Source organism: Micromys minutus (genome assembly GCF_963924665.1).
Source record: "Micromys minutus genome assembly, chromosome: 10".
NCBI classification, from domain to species: Eukaryota; Metazoa; Chordata; class Mammalia; order Rodentia; family Muridae; genus Micromys; species Micromys minutus.
In genome coordinates this window covers 2331239-2346513 of record NC_137979.1, presented here as the reverse complement: position 1 = coordinate 2346513, position 15275 = coordinate 2331239, and the positions used below count along the sequence as shown (strand labels likewise).

At 47.3% G+C, this 15275-nt stretch overlaps 1 protein-coding gene across 1 annotated transcript; it reads left to right on the top strand.

Annotated features, from left to right (window-relative positions):
• Positions 1-585: 585 nt before the first annotated feature.
• Positions 586-3412, top strand: LOC308426267 (immunity-related GTPase family M protein 1-like; the record flags this gene model as incomplete). Its single annotated transcript, XM_080924012.1, has 2 exons — positions 586-612; positions 2225-3412. The coding sequence occupies 2 exons, from the start codon at positions 586-588 to the stop codon at positions 3410-3412; spliced, it is 1215 nt and encodes a 404-aa protein (XP_080780138.1).
• Between the last annotated feature and the right edge of the window lie 11863 nt (positions 3413-15275).

Here is a 15275-nt window from a genome sequence, read left to right as displayed (position 1 = left end):
CCTGGACTCCAGAACTATGAAATGTGTGTCCATATAAAGGGAGAGTGACAATTGGTGGCAGTAAGTAGGTCAGGGTCCCAAACAAAACCCCTCGACGGGCATCAAATCCTCTGCTAAGTAGGACTGTCTTCTCTATACAGACAGAAACATGGAGTCACATTGCACTATTGGATTTCTTACATACTCTGTGTAGAATTCATGACTGGTTCTTAGACATAGTGCTATAGCCCTGTAATCTCAGCACTAGGGAGACTGAGATAGGAGGGATCATAACCGGTCAGGTCAGCCTGGACCACAAAGGAAGATCCTGTATCAAACAAGAATAAGACTTTATTCATATGTCTCTATTCCTTTGCCCACAACAATAATGAATACTACTTATGTGATAGGGTTTAAGGATTGTTAAATGAGATAAGGCATTTGAAGGAACCAACTCAGATTCACAGACACAGGACCCTCTTGCTGTGTGCTTTAAGTCTAAGAGCTGAGGAAGAACCCAAGGAATGGCTTCAGAGACCCCAATAAAACCAGAGAGCCTCACCAGGGAGCTGAGAGGTGCCCAGAAAGCGTCACACGGATCGTGTCATGAAACCATCACACGAGTCCTGCGAGGTGGGTAACGTGACTTTCTGGTGCTGGAGGCAGAAAACTGGAGTTCCAAGACTGGGTCCATGTTGCAAAGAGCTGAGCCCCTCAAACATGGAATGGTCTCCTGACCACTGCCTTCTGTAGAGGATGAATACAAGTCCGAAGACTGGAGTGCCAGGCTATGCGGAGCAAATGGGTGGTGTTCAGGAGCTGCTGCAGAAAAGGTGTGTGTGAGAAGGTCCCCAGGCAAGGGGAGGCTGCAGGATGAGAAGCTGTGCTGTAGGGCATAGCATGGCATGAGCATGTTCAACACATGTCCTACACATGTTCCACACATGTCCTACAGATAAGTAAGTTGGCATTCTAGGGAAACCTCCTCCCTCAATGTGAGGGCAAAACATGTCTTCAGATGTTCCCAGATGACCCCCTGGGTCCTCCCAATGGGACAGAAAGGCTCTATTGGCAAAAGAACAAAAAAAGGTCTTGGATTTAGAATTGTTTTAATTTATTGTTTTTGTGTGTGTGTGTGTGTGTGTGTGTGTGTGTACACATACATTCAAGCACACATGTGAGGGGTGGGTTGGAGGATAGCTTTCAAAAGTCAGTTTTCTCTCCATGTGACCTCCTGCAATTGAACTGAGGTCATCGGATTCAGCAGCAAGTGCCTTTAGGGCCCATCTCATTAGCCCTGAGTTATAGAATGTTTTTATTTATCTTCATGCACAAGAAAAAAGGTGAATTTTAAGAGGATAGAATAATAATCGCTCATGATAGGAGGACTGTTCAAGTCCATCAGTAAGGAGCGGTTTGTGTGTTGTAACATTGTGTGGTAGTGGTGCACGCCTTAAATCCCAGAAGGCAGAGGCAGGTGGATCTCTGAGTTCAAGGACAGCCAGGGCCATGCATACAGAGATACCCTGTCTTGAAAAACAATACCAAGTCTCTTCTCAGTGATGCCCTACTCTCACAAATACTAGAACTTCATTGCAAGGAATCAACCAATGAAAAAAATTCACTTTCATACATCAACTTGTGCCCCCTAGAAACAATAACAGTACTACCAACGGTAATGAAAAGAACCACATGAGCTGACCAGAGAATCAGTAGTAGGCCACTTAAAAATTATCTTCTGGAAGCTTGTGGGGATGAGCACGTACTAGGGAAAGGGGTGATCCCAAATAAAAATATCATTTGAAAGAGGAAAGGGCAGAGTGTGTGCTTTTTAGAAAAGAAGAATTAAATTATGCTTGCAGCCCAAGGCATAGTCAGGAGAGCTGGCTGCTAGTGCTTTCAGTTGTTGATCCATCCTGTCGGCTCATTTAGATTGACACAGGGCCTTTGTGATCTGTGTGACATCGCTGTCCTGCTCCTGGAGTAAAGTCCTTTACACAACAGCCCCACAACCATCCTCAGGAACATCCCTCCATGATGTGCAGCTGGCTCTGAATTGTTCTGTCTGTTAACAAGGCGTCTTTGCGATGTCTCTGGTTGTGTGTCTGAAACCCTGAGGCTGTACTGTAAAGCCTGTCAGTTCATTACCATCCTGTGTCTAATGCCCCAACTCCTCCTCTTCTCCTACAGGCTGCTCCATTACCATCCTGTGTCTAATGCCCCAACTCCTCCTCTTCTCCTATAGGCTGCTCCATTGTTCCCCAAGATGGCAGAGAGTCATTATGCTCCACTGAACTCGTCCTTCCCCTTTGTCATGTCATATCAAACAGACTGCAACAGTTTACCTGAGATCAGCAGGGGCACTGAACAGGCTTTAAAAGAAGGAAAACTCGTGGAACTGATCTATGGAATCCAGGAGACTGTGGCAACATTGTCCCAAATTCCAGTGAGCATCTTTGTGACTGGGGACTCCGGCAATGGCATGTCATCTTTTGTTAATGCACTTCGGATCATTGGCCATGAGGAAGATGTCTCTGCTCCCACTGGGGTGGTGAGGACCACCCAGACTCCCGCTCAGTACTCTTCCTCCCAGTTTCCCAGTGTGGTACTATGGGACCTGCCTGGATTGGGGGCCACAGACCAAACTGTAGAGAACTATGTGGAAGAGATGAAATTCAGTACGTGTGACATATTCATCATCATCGCCTCTGAGCAGTTCAGCGCCAATCACGTGCAGCTGGCCAAAGTCATCCAGAGCATAGGAAAGAGGTTCTATGTCGTCTGGACCAAGCTGGACAGGGACCTCAGCGTGAGTTGCCTCTCAGAGGTCCGGCTCCTACTGAGTATCCAGGAGAATATCCGGGAAAACCTCCAGAAGGAGGGGGTGAAGGAAGCCCCCATATTCCTGGTATCCAATCTAGACCCTTTACTACATGACTTCCCGAAGCTTAGGGACACACTTCATAAAGACCTCTCCAACATCAGGTGCTCTGGGCCCTTAAAGACCCTTTATGAAATGTATGAGAAGACCATTGGTGATAAAGTAGACTTCTGGAAGCTGGAAATAGCCAACAGGCGCTTAAAGAATTCTCTCGGCGTCAGAGATGATGATGACATGGGGGAGTGTCTGCAAAAGTACCGATTGATGTTTGGTATAGACGATGAGTCACTTCAGCAGGTAGCCCAGAGTATGGGGACAGTGGTCCTGGAGTACAAGGCCAACATGAAGTGCCAAAACTTGCGCACTCTCCTCAGAAAAGACTGGAAACTGAGGCTGATGACTGCGAATGTGTTCTGTTGTGTGTTTAAGTGTCTCCCATGCTGGTGTTTAAAAAACAAGAGACATGAACGCATGCTTCTTTCAGTTGCCCAGGACACCATGAAAATCCTGCAGAAAATCCTGACAGACTCTGTCTTCCCTTCGCTAGCCTAGTGTAAGGGAGGCCTGGGACCCTTCTTCTCATTCCGAAGCCAGATTACCTTAGGATCCTCTTCCCTAGATCCCTATTTCTCCACTAGAAACCACGAAGTATAATACCGCTTCCTGTAAGGGTTTTAGATTCTCTGAGAGGCGTTGATTCTAATGCATTGTCCCACTGAGGGACAGAGACAAGCAATCATTAAAACTCACTGACCCTGATTCTTAGATTTGGAATACAGAAATTTTGTTTTCAGCTGTTGTGATACATGTCCAAATCAACTTTCCTCCGAAACAATAAAGTCGGTTTCTCTTCACTGGTGCCTCTGAACTCTCTCTTCTTCCTATCCTAGTTACCCGTCGTACGGACTCACTTGGTACAGAGGAGTCCTTGCTTCCCCTTTGGAAGCTGCAGAAGGGTTTTCAGGATTCTATTCGGTACTGGGGGCGGAAGTCCAGACAGTGTTCCTAAAGCAAGATGGTGGTAACCTTTCACACATTCAACTGCCAGGGCCCATAGAGCTGCGTCTTAAGAGGGAACTCGGGTTCCCACGAGTGACTGTCATGGCAGGAGAGTAATGGCATCAACAGCCTTCATGCTGGACCATGTGAGGAGAATTTGCTCAGGATTTCTCTTCCAAGTGTGCGATAAGGGCTCAAAGAGATTGACTCTTAGACCAACACAGTGAAGACTGACCTTCACACGGCATCGAAGGTCAGCGAAATAACTGAGGCTGGGCGATGAAAGGGAAATGAGGTTTATACCTCATTGCTTTTGGAGCTAGATAGATGAATCTGTGGATAGGACATTTGCTGCTCTTCCAGAGATTATGAGATCTGTTCCCAGTACTCACAGCAGGTGACTCACAACCACCTGTAGTTCCAGGGACTGCAGTGTTCTTCTGGCCTCTGTGGGCATCCACACTTAGGTGGTGTACACTCACACAGACGCATACACACAAATAGAAATGCATATTGAAGGCGGGTGTGGTGGCACATGACCTTAATCCCATCACTCAGGAGGGAGAGGCGGGTAGATCTCTATGGGTTTGAGGCCAGCCTGGTCCAGGGCTGTTATATAGAGAAACCCTGTCTCATAAAACACACACACACACACACACCTTGAAATGTTCCCATGGTTTCAGAGGTGAAAAACCTGTGGCCTGTAGGGTTAGCATCTATCTGATGAGGGGCTTATCCGGGACAGAATCAGAACAGCAGATGCAGGATTCCATGTGGAAAGGCTCCTGTAGAAAAGAAGATACCAGGCAGCTTTAAGGACAAGTCTCTCCCTTTTTTATAACAACCAACTATCATGGGGAAGTAATTCAGTGTAAAACACCATTAGTCTCTTCCAAGGACAATGACCCCAGGACATAGTTACTTTCCACCAGGCACCCCTCTTAAAGATTCCCCCCATTTCTACCCTCCACAGTGAGGACCATTCTTCAGTGCAGGAAGCACCAGGACATGTAAAACATTTGTGTCTCAGAACAGGACAACAGACTGGCTGAGGTAAGGGGAGTCACATAGTCCCCGGTACCTGGAAGGAAGAGTGAGAAGAACCAGAGCCCTGTCCTTCCCGCCCTCTCTTCTATTCCTGTCCTTGCTCCCCACTGGCCAAAATCCCAGCAGCCTCTCTGGAGTGTCTGATCTTTGACATTGAAACATGACATCTGCAAATGAGGCTTCATTCATAACTATCCTGGGATGCAGGTAGCCCAGGGCTGCTGCATTGATGTGCCTTATAGATTGTGTTCCCTACAGACAATGGGGTTCCCAAAAGCAGGAGGGCAGGAACAGAGTGAATCTGGTCTGGTCTGGAGAGGAGCCGCTCCACACCGGAACTGTTGGTATACAAAGAAGCAAAGAGTTAATTCAAGGGATGGTTCTGGAAAGCAGCAGTGCATTCAAGTTCAAGCTGGATGACTTCTGAGCATTCATCTCTTCTCAATTCAGAAATCTGTGCTTACTTTCCTGAAGAACTCCATAAGCTGTGGTAACTAGATGTGCCGTGTAGTAGATCAGAATTTGATGTGCTACAGATCAGAACTGAACTCAGGAATTGAACTCAGGACCTCCGGAAGGACAGTCAGAGTTCTTAACTGCTGAGCCATCTCTCCAGTCCCCTTCATCTTTTTATCTCCAAGACTCCTCCATTTCCTTTTATTGAACCTATGCATATATACATCTTTTCCTCTGTGAAAGTCGTACGAGATAACCCAGACTGAACAAGCTAGGAACTTGGAAAAGGAGGAGAGAGCCAAGTGCTGTGGGATAGGGAAGAACCCAGAAGTAAAGATAGTTGTAACTTTAATTCGTACGGGTTTTCTGATACCAAATTTAGACAAAAGCAGAATGTGGAATTCCTGCTTAGGTCATTAAATTCAGAAAGGAAGTTCTTCTGGGACCAGGGCACAGTAAGCACCGGCCTGGTGGAAGAAGAAACGGCGCCTTCTTCAATTAGAGACCAAGGCAGAGAGGAGGGGTGTGGCCAGAGAGCAGCAAGGTACCGAAGCCAGATGTGAAGTCATCGAAAGGTTTTAATTGAAAACAAGAAAAGCACTGGGTTTGTACTATAGAAAAAAAATACTCCTCTTTGTCTTGGTCTAGTCCAATAGTTTAAAACAAAACTGCCCCACAAGGATCCAGTCTGTTAATTCTAGACTGTGGGAAACAATGGAACAATCATGTTTGTCCTTAATTTTCAAGAAAATAGTTATTTTTCTTTCACTCTGTTTTTTGTTTTTGTTTTTTTTTTTTGTTTTGTTTTGTTTTGTTTTAAAGGCTTATTTATTTAATGTATATAAGTACAGTGTAGCTGTCTTCAGACACACCAGAAGAGGGCATCAGATCTCATTACAGATGGTTGTGAGCCACCATGTGGTTGCTGGGAATTGAACTCAGGTTCTCTGGAAAAGCAGCCAATGCTCTAACCACTGAGCAATCTCTCCAACACTCACTCAGTTTTTTTGTTTGTTTGTTTGTTGACTTGCTTGCTTGTTTTACTTTTTGAGTCAGCACAGCTAACTGGGAAGACCTATGCTATGGAAACCACCAAGCCTGCCCCCTGTGACACACCTATTCTAACAAGGCCACACCCCTTAATCCTTCCCAAACAGTTCTATGAACTGGGGACCAAGCATCTAAATATATGAATGAGGCCATTCTCGTTCAGCATGCACAACTGTGCTTATAGGGGTGTTAAGATGCAAAAAAACTGTGCTTTGTAAGGCACTTTTTGTGCCTAATTTATACAATTTTTTTAAAGCTTACATTGAACATGGTGGCACATGCCTTTAATCTTGGCACTCAGGAGATAGAGGCCAGTGTATTTTTGTGAGTCTGGAGCCAGCCTGGTCTACTTAGTGAATTCTAGAACAGCCAGAGCTAGGTACAAAGACTCTAAAGACTCTGTCTCAAAAAAAAAAAAAAAAAAAAAAAAAAAGATACAAACTGGAAGGGGGTGCTCACCTTTAATCCCAGCACTCAGAAGGCAAAGGCAGGCACATCTTTGAGTTCAAGGTCAGCCTGGTCTACAGAGTGAGTCCCAGGACAGCCAGGGCTACACAGAGAAACCCTGTCTCAAAAAAAAAAAAAAAAAAAAAAAAAAAAAAAAAAAAAAAAAACCAAAAAGAAACAAAACAAAACAACAACAACAAAAACTAAAAATACAAAAAAAAAAAATCTTATAGTGGAACTTTGTTAGGTAAGGCCTTACATTTTCATCTCCTAAAGACACAGTTATGTGAGCACTTCTAATGAAGAAGATCATTTTGTAATTTAATTTTTAAAAGTTTTGTCCACATATACAATCATAATGACTATATATTTATGGGTTGTGACACAGGTGTGTATTAGGTAACAATTAACACACTCTATATGTGCATTACTTCAAACTTTGTTAGACCTCAGATCCAGTAACTACCCCCACTGTCTCCTAGCAACCAGGCCTCATACCTGCGCTATCCCTTTTCCTGGACAGAAGTGATAAAAACGCTGTGCTGTGGACTTGAAGTCTTCCATCCTGCAGTAGCTGAAGGAGAGCCTCCTGGCCCTACCTAGTGCCTGCTTCCATGTACCTGGGCATGTAGGCTAAGTCAGGCTTGTTTGTGAGCCTGGTCGTTAGCCTGGACCAGGCCAGTCTCACACAGCATCCTCACTGCAATAACAAACCTATAATGAGCATTTTCTTAACAAGTCAGTAACGATCTAACTGACTCATCTTGATCCCAACATCGAACAGGACCTGAGCCATCACTGATGTCCAGCTCCACCGACAGGAGAGCACCAGGTTAAAAGCTCAGTGAGGATGTCTTGGTATCCAGAGAAAACTCAGAAGTCAGGATGGACAGAGCCCCAAAGCCTCCTGGGCAAAGCTATCCTCTGATGCCTGCGTCTCCCCCTCCCACACTCTGTCAAGGCCTGGCCCACAATTCCGATGAGACCGTATCCCAGTACAACTTAGACCTCTGTCTTGAATGAATATTGACTTCTTCTCAAGGAGCCTTTATCATCACCTGGCCGTCAGATGCCAAAAAGGGGGGAGAGAAGGAGTATTATTATTATTTTTCCGAGGCGATTAAGGAGAAATCTGCAGAATGAAGACATTTGCAACCACCAACTATGGACAGTAGATGGCGCCAGTACCCTAAACACTAGAACGTTTCTGTCCATTTGAATTACTAATGTCTTTAAAGAGATTTGATTTAAATGGGTTTGGGTGTTTTGTTTTGTTTTGTTTTTATTTGTTTTTAGAGACCTACCTAGTTATTTAGCTAATGGTGATCTCAAACTCTTAGGCTCAGGCAATCCTCCTGCCTCAACTTCCCAAGTAATCTGTACTACCACGAATGCCACCACGCCAGTTAGAATATTGTAGAACCAGCAGGATTTGGTAAAAGCTACGAGCAAGGACCAACTTTGATACTATGACCGAAGAGCTGTAGGGTCTCAGCATGATTGTCCCATTAGCATAAGGAAGAATGTGTCTGTGTAAAGTGTGGTTGTCTGAGTCTTATGACAACGATTGAGGTAGGAATTTATCACAATCCATCTACAAACACAAAGACAGAAGCATTAAGTCTCCCCCTGCACCTGCCCACAGCACAGTCTAAGACAGACTCTCACCCTGTGGGTCACAACATTGACCCTAAAGACTATGAGAAAATACTGATTCATAAAATTACAATTCATAACAGTAGCAAAATCGCAGTGATGGAGTGGTGATGAAAATAGTTTTATGGGGAGGGGTGCAGTCACCACAACATGGGTGTCTGTATTAAAGGGTTGCAGCATTAGAAAGGTTGGGAACCACTGGTCTGAGGCAACAAGAAGAGGAAAAATGTCTATTTTCCTTCAGAGGAGCATGCGTCTTCTCAGGGCGATAGGTGGTGAGGTCCTGCCTGGGTGGCCGAACTGTTTTATTTCAGTGAGTTCTACACTTCGACCATGCTTTCCTTTGAATTTGGTGAATGGCCATGATGCCGTTCTTCTAGATCTCAGAAGTGTTTGTGGGACTCCTGGTAAGAGCCCGAGACAATCCTGGAGAGAGTTGGCTGCGCTAAAGTCGTCTAGACAGGGTTACCCAGTAGGCACGTGCGTTACCCGGCTGGCACTATTTTCTGAATAGACCATGTGAGGGACGCTGGTTGGCTCATGGAGACATCATGATGTCAAGGGTAGAGCGTTTGGACCTGTGTCTCAGCCTCAGAGTGCCAAAGATACCTGAATGGGCCGGTTCACAATGGGGAGCGTGCGTCGGAGGAGAAATGAATAAGGAAAATATGGCTTTCTTTGTGGGGATGGGCGTGAGTGGGTTCATTTTGGTGGTTAAGTTTGACTTAGCCATTCCAATGAAGTTTTCAAAAATTTAGTAAACTAAAAATCTCAGCGGAGCAGAGGCAGGCGGAACTCGCGGTTCGAGGCCAGCCTGGTCCAGAGTGAGCTCCAGGACAGTCAGGGCTACACAGAGAGACCCTGTCTTGAAAAATCAAAGGGGTGGGGGGGGGGAGGGAGGGAGGAAGGAAAGAAGGAAGGAGGGAGGAAGGAAAGATGGAGGGAGGGAGGGAGGGAGGAAAGAATGAAGGACGGAGGGAGGAAAGAAGGAAGAATGGATGGATGGATGGAGGGAGGGAGGGAGGGAAGGAAGGAGGGAGGGAGGAAGGAAAGAAGGGAGGGAGGGAGGGAGGGAGGGGGAGGGAGGGAGAGAAGGAGGTAGAGAGGAAGGAAGGAAAAATAAACAGCCTAAGTTTAAGTCTCCCATAAAATCCCGAGTAAAGACACAGACATCCCAGGACAGGGAGAAATCGACAACAAAACTAAGACTTCGTTTATTCCAAGTCATAAATTCTATAAGTTTTCCTAAATCTTGTTTTTTTTTTTTTTTTTTTTTTTTTTTTTAAATGACATTTCACTAATCCGGGGGAGAAGGGGGAGTGCAGTCTGCAAACAAGCGAGGTTTGGTAAAAAGTCCGTTCAAGACCGGCGGCTCTGCTAGGAAACCTGTTTAAAGAATAAAAACCGAGGGCAGTAGAGTCCCCGAGCCTCTGCATGAGAGCCGCAGAAAGAACAAAAGTTAGGAATTGTTTAAAATGAGGATGTGGAATTTGCTTTCTTTTAAAATAAAATTATAAAAGCAACACACAGGCGTGGTCTTTAAAATACGAGAGAACGAATAGGTTTCCTGTGTGCTGAAAGCCATTTTTGAGTGCCTTCCTTCAGATCTCGATGCCAGCGCAGGTCGAATCCTTTCCCAGAGCGGGTGAGGCCGATTTCGGGGTGGCGGCTCGGACAACCGAAGCTCAGGTTCTCTGCGGATTCTCCGCACTCAGGCCCCGCAGGCTGTATATGGACCGAGTGGACCCAGAGCGGGGGCCTGTGCACCGAGGTAGCGTGGCCGAGCGGTCTAAGGCGCTGGATTAAGGCTCCAGTCTCTTCGGGGGCGTGGGTTCGAATCCCACCGCTGCCAGAAACTTTTGATCGTTGCGGTGAATTCCAAAGGAGGAAAGTTTGCCGTTCACCCTGCGCTCTCTGAGATTCTGGGATTCCGACGGAAGGCGGCGCCCCGGGCCAGCCTGTTTGAAATGGCCGCTGCTACAGCCAAATCGGTGTGGATTCGAGAAGGCAGGGACAACATCGGAGGCGGATCACACACCGTTTTACGCCAGGCCGCGGGAGAGCGCAGGCTGCGCGCTGAAGCCAGCCGTTAAGCCCAATCTGGAAGGCGTCCGCGGTGTAGCGGCCGCCTGCAGCGCTGTTGCCAGGATCGTGGACCACTGCCAACAGCCCAGTTTCTTTAAAGGGGGAAAAAGAGAAGAAGGAAAAAAAAAGAAAGCCAACTGCTGTTTCCGCCCGGTTTCGAACCGGGGACCTTTCGCGTGTTAGGCGAACGTGATAACCACTACACTACGGAAACCCGCGGACGGGAGGCACTCTGGAATTCTATTATTCTCAGCTATCGATCTTCTGTACTGCTGGTTATTGATCTGTAAACTTCATGCGATGCAGCTATATCTACGGAGGGAAATGTTATGCATGACAAAAGCAGCTACTGAAGGTTCTGCGCTCAAAATCTTAGCCAAAACCGAAAGTTTCTGGGTGTTTTGTGTCCTTTCATCCGAGTTTCTTCTAGATGCCCAGCGCTCCCGGAAATCTTGGCTAAGAGCCCCTAATTAGGGCCCAAGTCTAAAATTAGGCAAAACGGTCGGGCTCGTCCGGGATTTGAACCCGGGACCTCTCGCACCCAAAGCGAGAATCATACCCCTAGACCAACGAGCCACCTGGTAGAACATGAGTACAATTCCTAATTGTTCTGAATACGAACCACCCACTCACAACAATGTTGTAGTTCCTAAAAATATGACAGTCTTTAACATTCTCCTAAATGTATTTATAACGGTCTAACCTTGTATCCATCCCCAAACTCAGCCTTAGCTAATTCTGCACAGCGCAAATGGCCAGACTCCCTTGGCCTTTTTAAGAACTCCAGGATCCGAAGTTTGGAGGCAGGAGCATTCTTTCACTGCAGAGGCGCAATTGTGGCCAGGCCCGAAAGTTCTGGAAGAACGCAGAGCCTGGAGGATGGCAGGCTAGTTGGGTGGTGAATGAAGAGAAACAAGCCGAAACGTGGTAGTTCCTTTAAGTCGGGGACCCCGGTAAAGGGGTAAGGGGTCTTCCTTATTACTTTATGAAGACATAAAAAAGAAGCCATCGTGAATCGTTCGGGCTAAAAATGCCCTCTCGCGGTGACTCTGACCGGAGTAGTTGGTTCAGACTCGGGTTCTCCTGGGACTGCCCCGAGCCAGCTCCCGCACAGACGGGGCTCGCCAGGCTGGGATACCCCGCTCTGACTGCTCTGCTTCATTTCATAGCAAAAGCGAGTGGTCCGGGTTCCCTGTCGTTTGAATTCGCAGTCATTTGCTCAGAGCTGGGCCTCGGGTTGAGCTGTCACCATCAGCAGCTGTTGTCAAACGGCGGGCGACACCGATTCCCACTCGCCCCACTCCGCACCCACAGCCTCCACCCGCTAGAGATTTTCTTTGCTCTAGTTTACTGGGTGTGGGTTGTGTTTTCGAATCCTGAGCCACGTACCACAACCCACTCGGGGCTTTTCTGGGGTCCCCATTCGTCTGGAGAATATGTCCAAGCCAGGAAAGCAACGCTCCTGGGATGCGACCTCCGCGGGTCGCTCACTGTCCACGCTGGGTGGGTTTTTCAGAGATGCGGCTGGTTTTGAGTCACCTGTGTTCCCGCAAATAACCCTGCACACACAGCCCTGGAGTGTGTCTTAGGGTTGCTGCTTGTTGCGAAGAAACGCCGTGACGAAAAGGCGGGGGGGGGGGGGTATTCGGTTTACACCTGGATAACTCTGGTTTGTGTGTCAAGCTTGCACAAGAAAGACTACGCAGGACATTTGTCAATCTAGCCACAAATAAAATATTCTGTTTGGTTGGCCTTTGGTTGTGCCCTGTCTGGAATGGATATATATGTTTTGTTCTTGCCTCCCCGGGGAGATTTCTTACAGGAGCTTGGCCCCCGGCACTTGCACGACAACCACCCCGAATTCAACTGCGAGTTAACCCTTCGCTCTGTAGACTTTACTTTTGCCAACGAACGCGGTTAGTTATGGTTTTCTTTTTCTTAAAAGAGTAAATGAAAATGACCAAGTTAGTCGTGGGGCCGGATGTTAGGAAAGTGAGAGCTTCCTTGCGTTTTCCTTTCTTTAATTCCACACACGGAGGTGACCCGAGGCGAAGGGGCGCACCGGTGCTAAGCTCTCCATCGGACGGGGAAGCGGGTTCGAGCTGTAAACGTGCGAGACCGCCTAGCCGAGTGGGGCGACGCGGGTTTAGGGGGTCGGGGAGCGACTTGAATGAGAAAGGGGAACAGCCGGGAAATGAAGCTGGAATCAGGAACAAGATGGGGACGCTTGCGGTGAATCTGACTTCAAGGACGCAGGAATTCAGCTTAGGGTTGCGGCTTCATGAGAAGCAAAAGGACACGGGACCGCAATTCCGGTACTTTACTCTTTACTTTCTGCTTGGACTGCGGTACGGAAAAAGTAACCTCCAGGCCCCAGCGAGATTTGAACTCGCGACCCCTGGTTTACAAGACCAGTGCTCTAACCCCTGAGCTATGGAGCCAGTCACAAAGGCGGCTCCTGTATATGCCTAGTTAACAGAGTCATCGCCATTGTGCACTTAGCACCACATTGAAAATATAATTGAATCCAATCTTAGTTTTTCGACCAAATAGTAGCAGCAACCGACAGAATTACACTATCCACGGGGACATATAAAACAGAAGGAACACGAATATTCGGAAAGAGTATTTTTTTTGAAAATCAGGCCCGTGTTGTACCTGCTGAGGAAGACGGGACTGTCCCTCCAGTGGCAGCAGCTATGGGGAGTGTCCTGGTCTGTCGGAGGTGCGAGAAGCTTGTAGTCAAGGGTAACGTGCAGGTAATGCACATGTGAGGGGTCGATGCACTGTCCTGTGGGCTGCCAAGTCAGGGATGTTGAGGTGCTACCTGAGATTGGCTGGTGGTGACAGCCGCGGTCGGGTTCTTCAGAGGTGCTCAGCAGAGAACAAGGCAAAGACCTGGAGTCCCCCGGTCTACACTCACAGGCTAACTTGAAAAGGACAACCAACTCTTACGGTACATCTTAATGCCCACAATGAGCTAGGTTGTCAGGGCCCCTAAGGGCCGGCCGAGGGGAGGACGGGAAAGAACCAAACACAGTGGCTGCAGTCCAAAGCCCTCAGCATGGTGGCTAGCCTGCCCTGAGGTTTCTGGAAAGCTGGATGAGATGGGTCACCAGTTGTCCAACCCAGAAGCAGGCCCCTGGGTGCCGATCATGTGAGTGCTAGAATTCTGTAGAGATAGGTGCAGAGTCCCAGACGTCTGAGGTCTAGGCCAGTTCTTCCCGGAGACCTAACAATGCTAGCGATCTTATGATGCCCAAAAGATGAGAGAGGGGGCACACACAGTCTCACATGAGCATGTGCAGCCAAGTCACTAAGTTGTCCTGGCGCCAAGTAATTGTCACAGTAACTGTTGTCGAATTGTGTCCATTATACTAAAATGTAGAATTACTCTACAAATACCACCCTCTGACAGACACAGTCACATATACATACAGACAACCCCCCATTCTCAGTCCTGGCCTACAAGACGCCTACACCCGTCAACCCGTTTTTTTGTAACACCTAATATTGTGTTATTCCAGGCATAGTTATTGTTAAGTGATGCAGAGGGAATTCATGATCATCAAAAAGCCATATAAGCTGAGTATAGTTAGCACACACCTTTAATCCCAGAGGCAGAGGCAGGAGGATCTCTGAGTCCAAGGCTAGTCTGGTTTACTTAGACAACTCGGGGCAGCCAAAGATACAGAGTGAGACCTTACTTTTTAAAAACTCCGTATTTGGAATTACCTAAATCTGCCCCAGAACCTAACCACTCCTAAGTGGCTCCAGTGTTGTGGCATTTGAATGTGAAGGCTTAGAATCTATTCAAATTTAGATGAAATGTGTTTATTCTCGCTGCTGGCAGTAGGCAGCTTTAGGGCCAAACAGCATCCTGTGCCGGAGGGAGCTAAAGGAAGCATTTACAGAGGTGAGGCCAAAGGTGCTCATCACAATTCTCTATAAGTCACAGCTGGGCAGGAGAACTGTGTCCCCTCAGTAGTTCCCTTCTCACCTGCAGGCCACTAAGATCTCTGGGCATTCAGGGCGAAGGTCAGTGGCCCTAAGAGAAGCCTGGCACCATGTTAACTTTCTTTAGCCATCACAGGGGAGCTGTTTGTTAATTACTACACAGGTCTGAGCACTCCAGGGGGACTGTCACTAACTGACCAGGATGGAGCAGGCTGTAACATAGTGCCCTCGGGTTAGGGCTGGCTGTCACCCCTACACCAGAATACTTACTCCTTCTGAAGTGAGACCTGTGGGTTTGTTGTTGGGTTTCTTTTGTTAAATGTGTTGGTCTGTGTGAATATTACATGTGTACGTACAGGGGCTCCAGGGCGTGCACAAGCAGCCAAAAGAGGGCATCATATCCCTTGAATAAGCTGGAGACCTGCGTATTTATAAGACACGCTGTCTGTTATATGGGTGCTGGGATCCAAACTCCGGTCCTCATGATTTCACAGTAAATGGGAAACTGTTTTTGTGTGGTTGGTTGTCTGTTTACACCAGCTAACCCCTATGCAGCGTCTCATAAATGCCGTCTCCATCCCAAATCTGAATTACAGGCACATAAGCTCACACACCTCAAATACGTAACATTTGGGATTATTCTAGCAGAAACCAATTCTTAAGACATGTCCTTCTGCAGTCAAACCAGAGTCAAGAATGAGTCCAGACACCGTAGAAA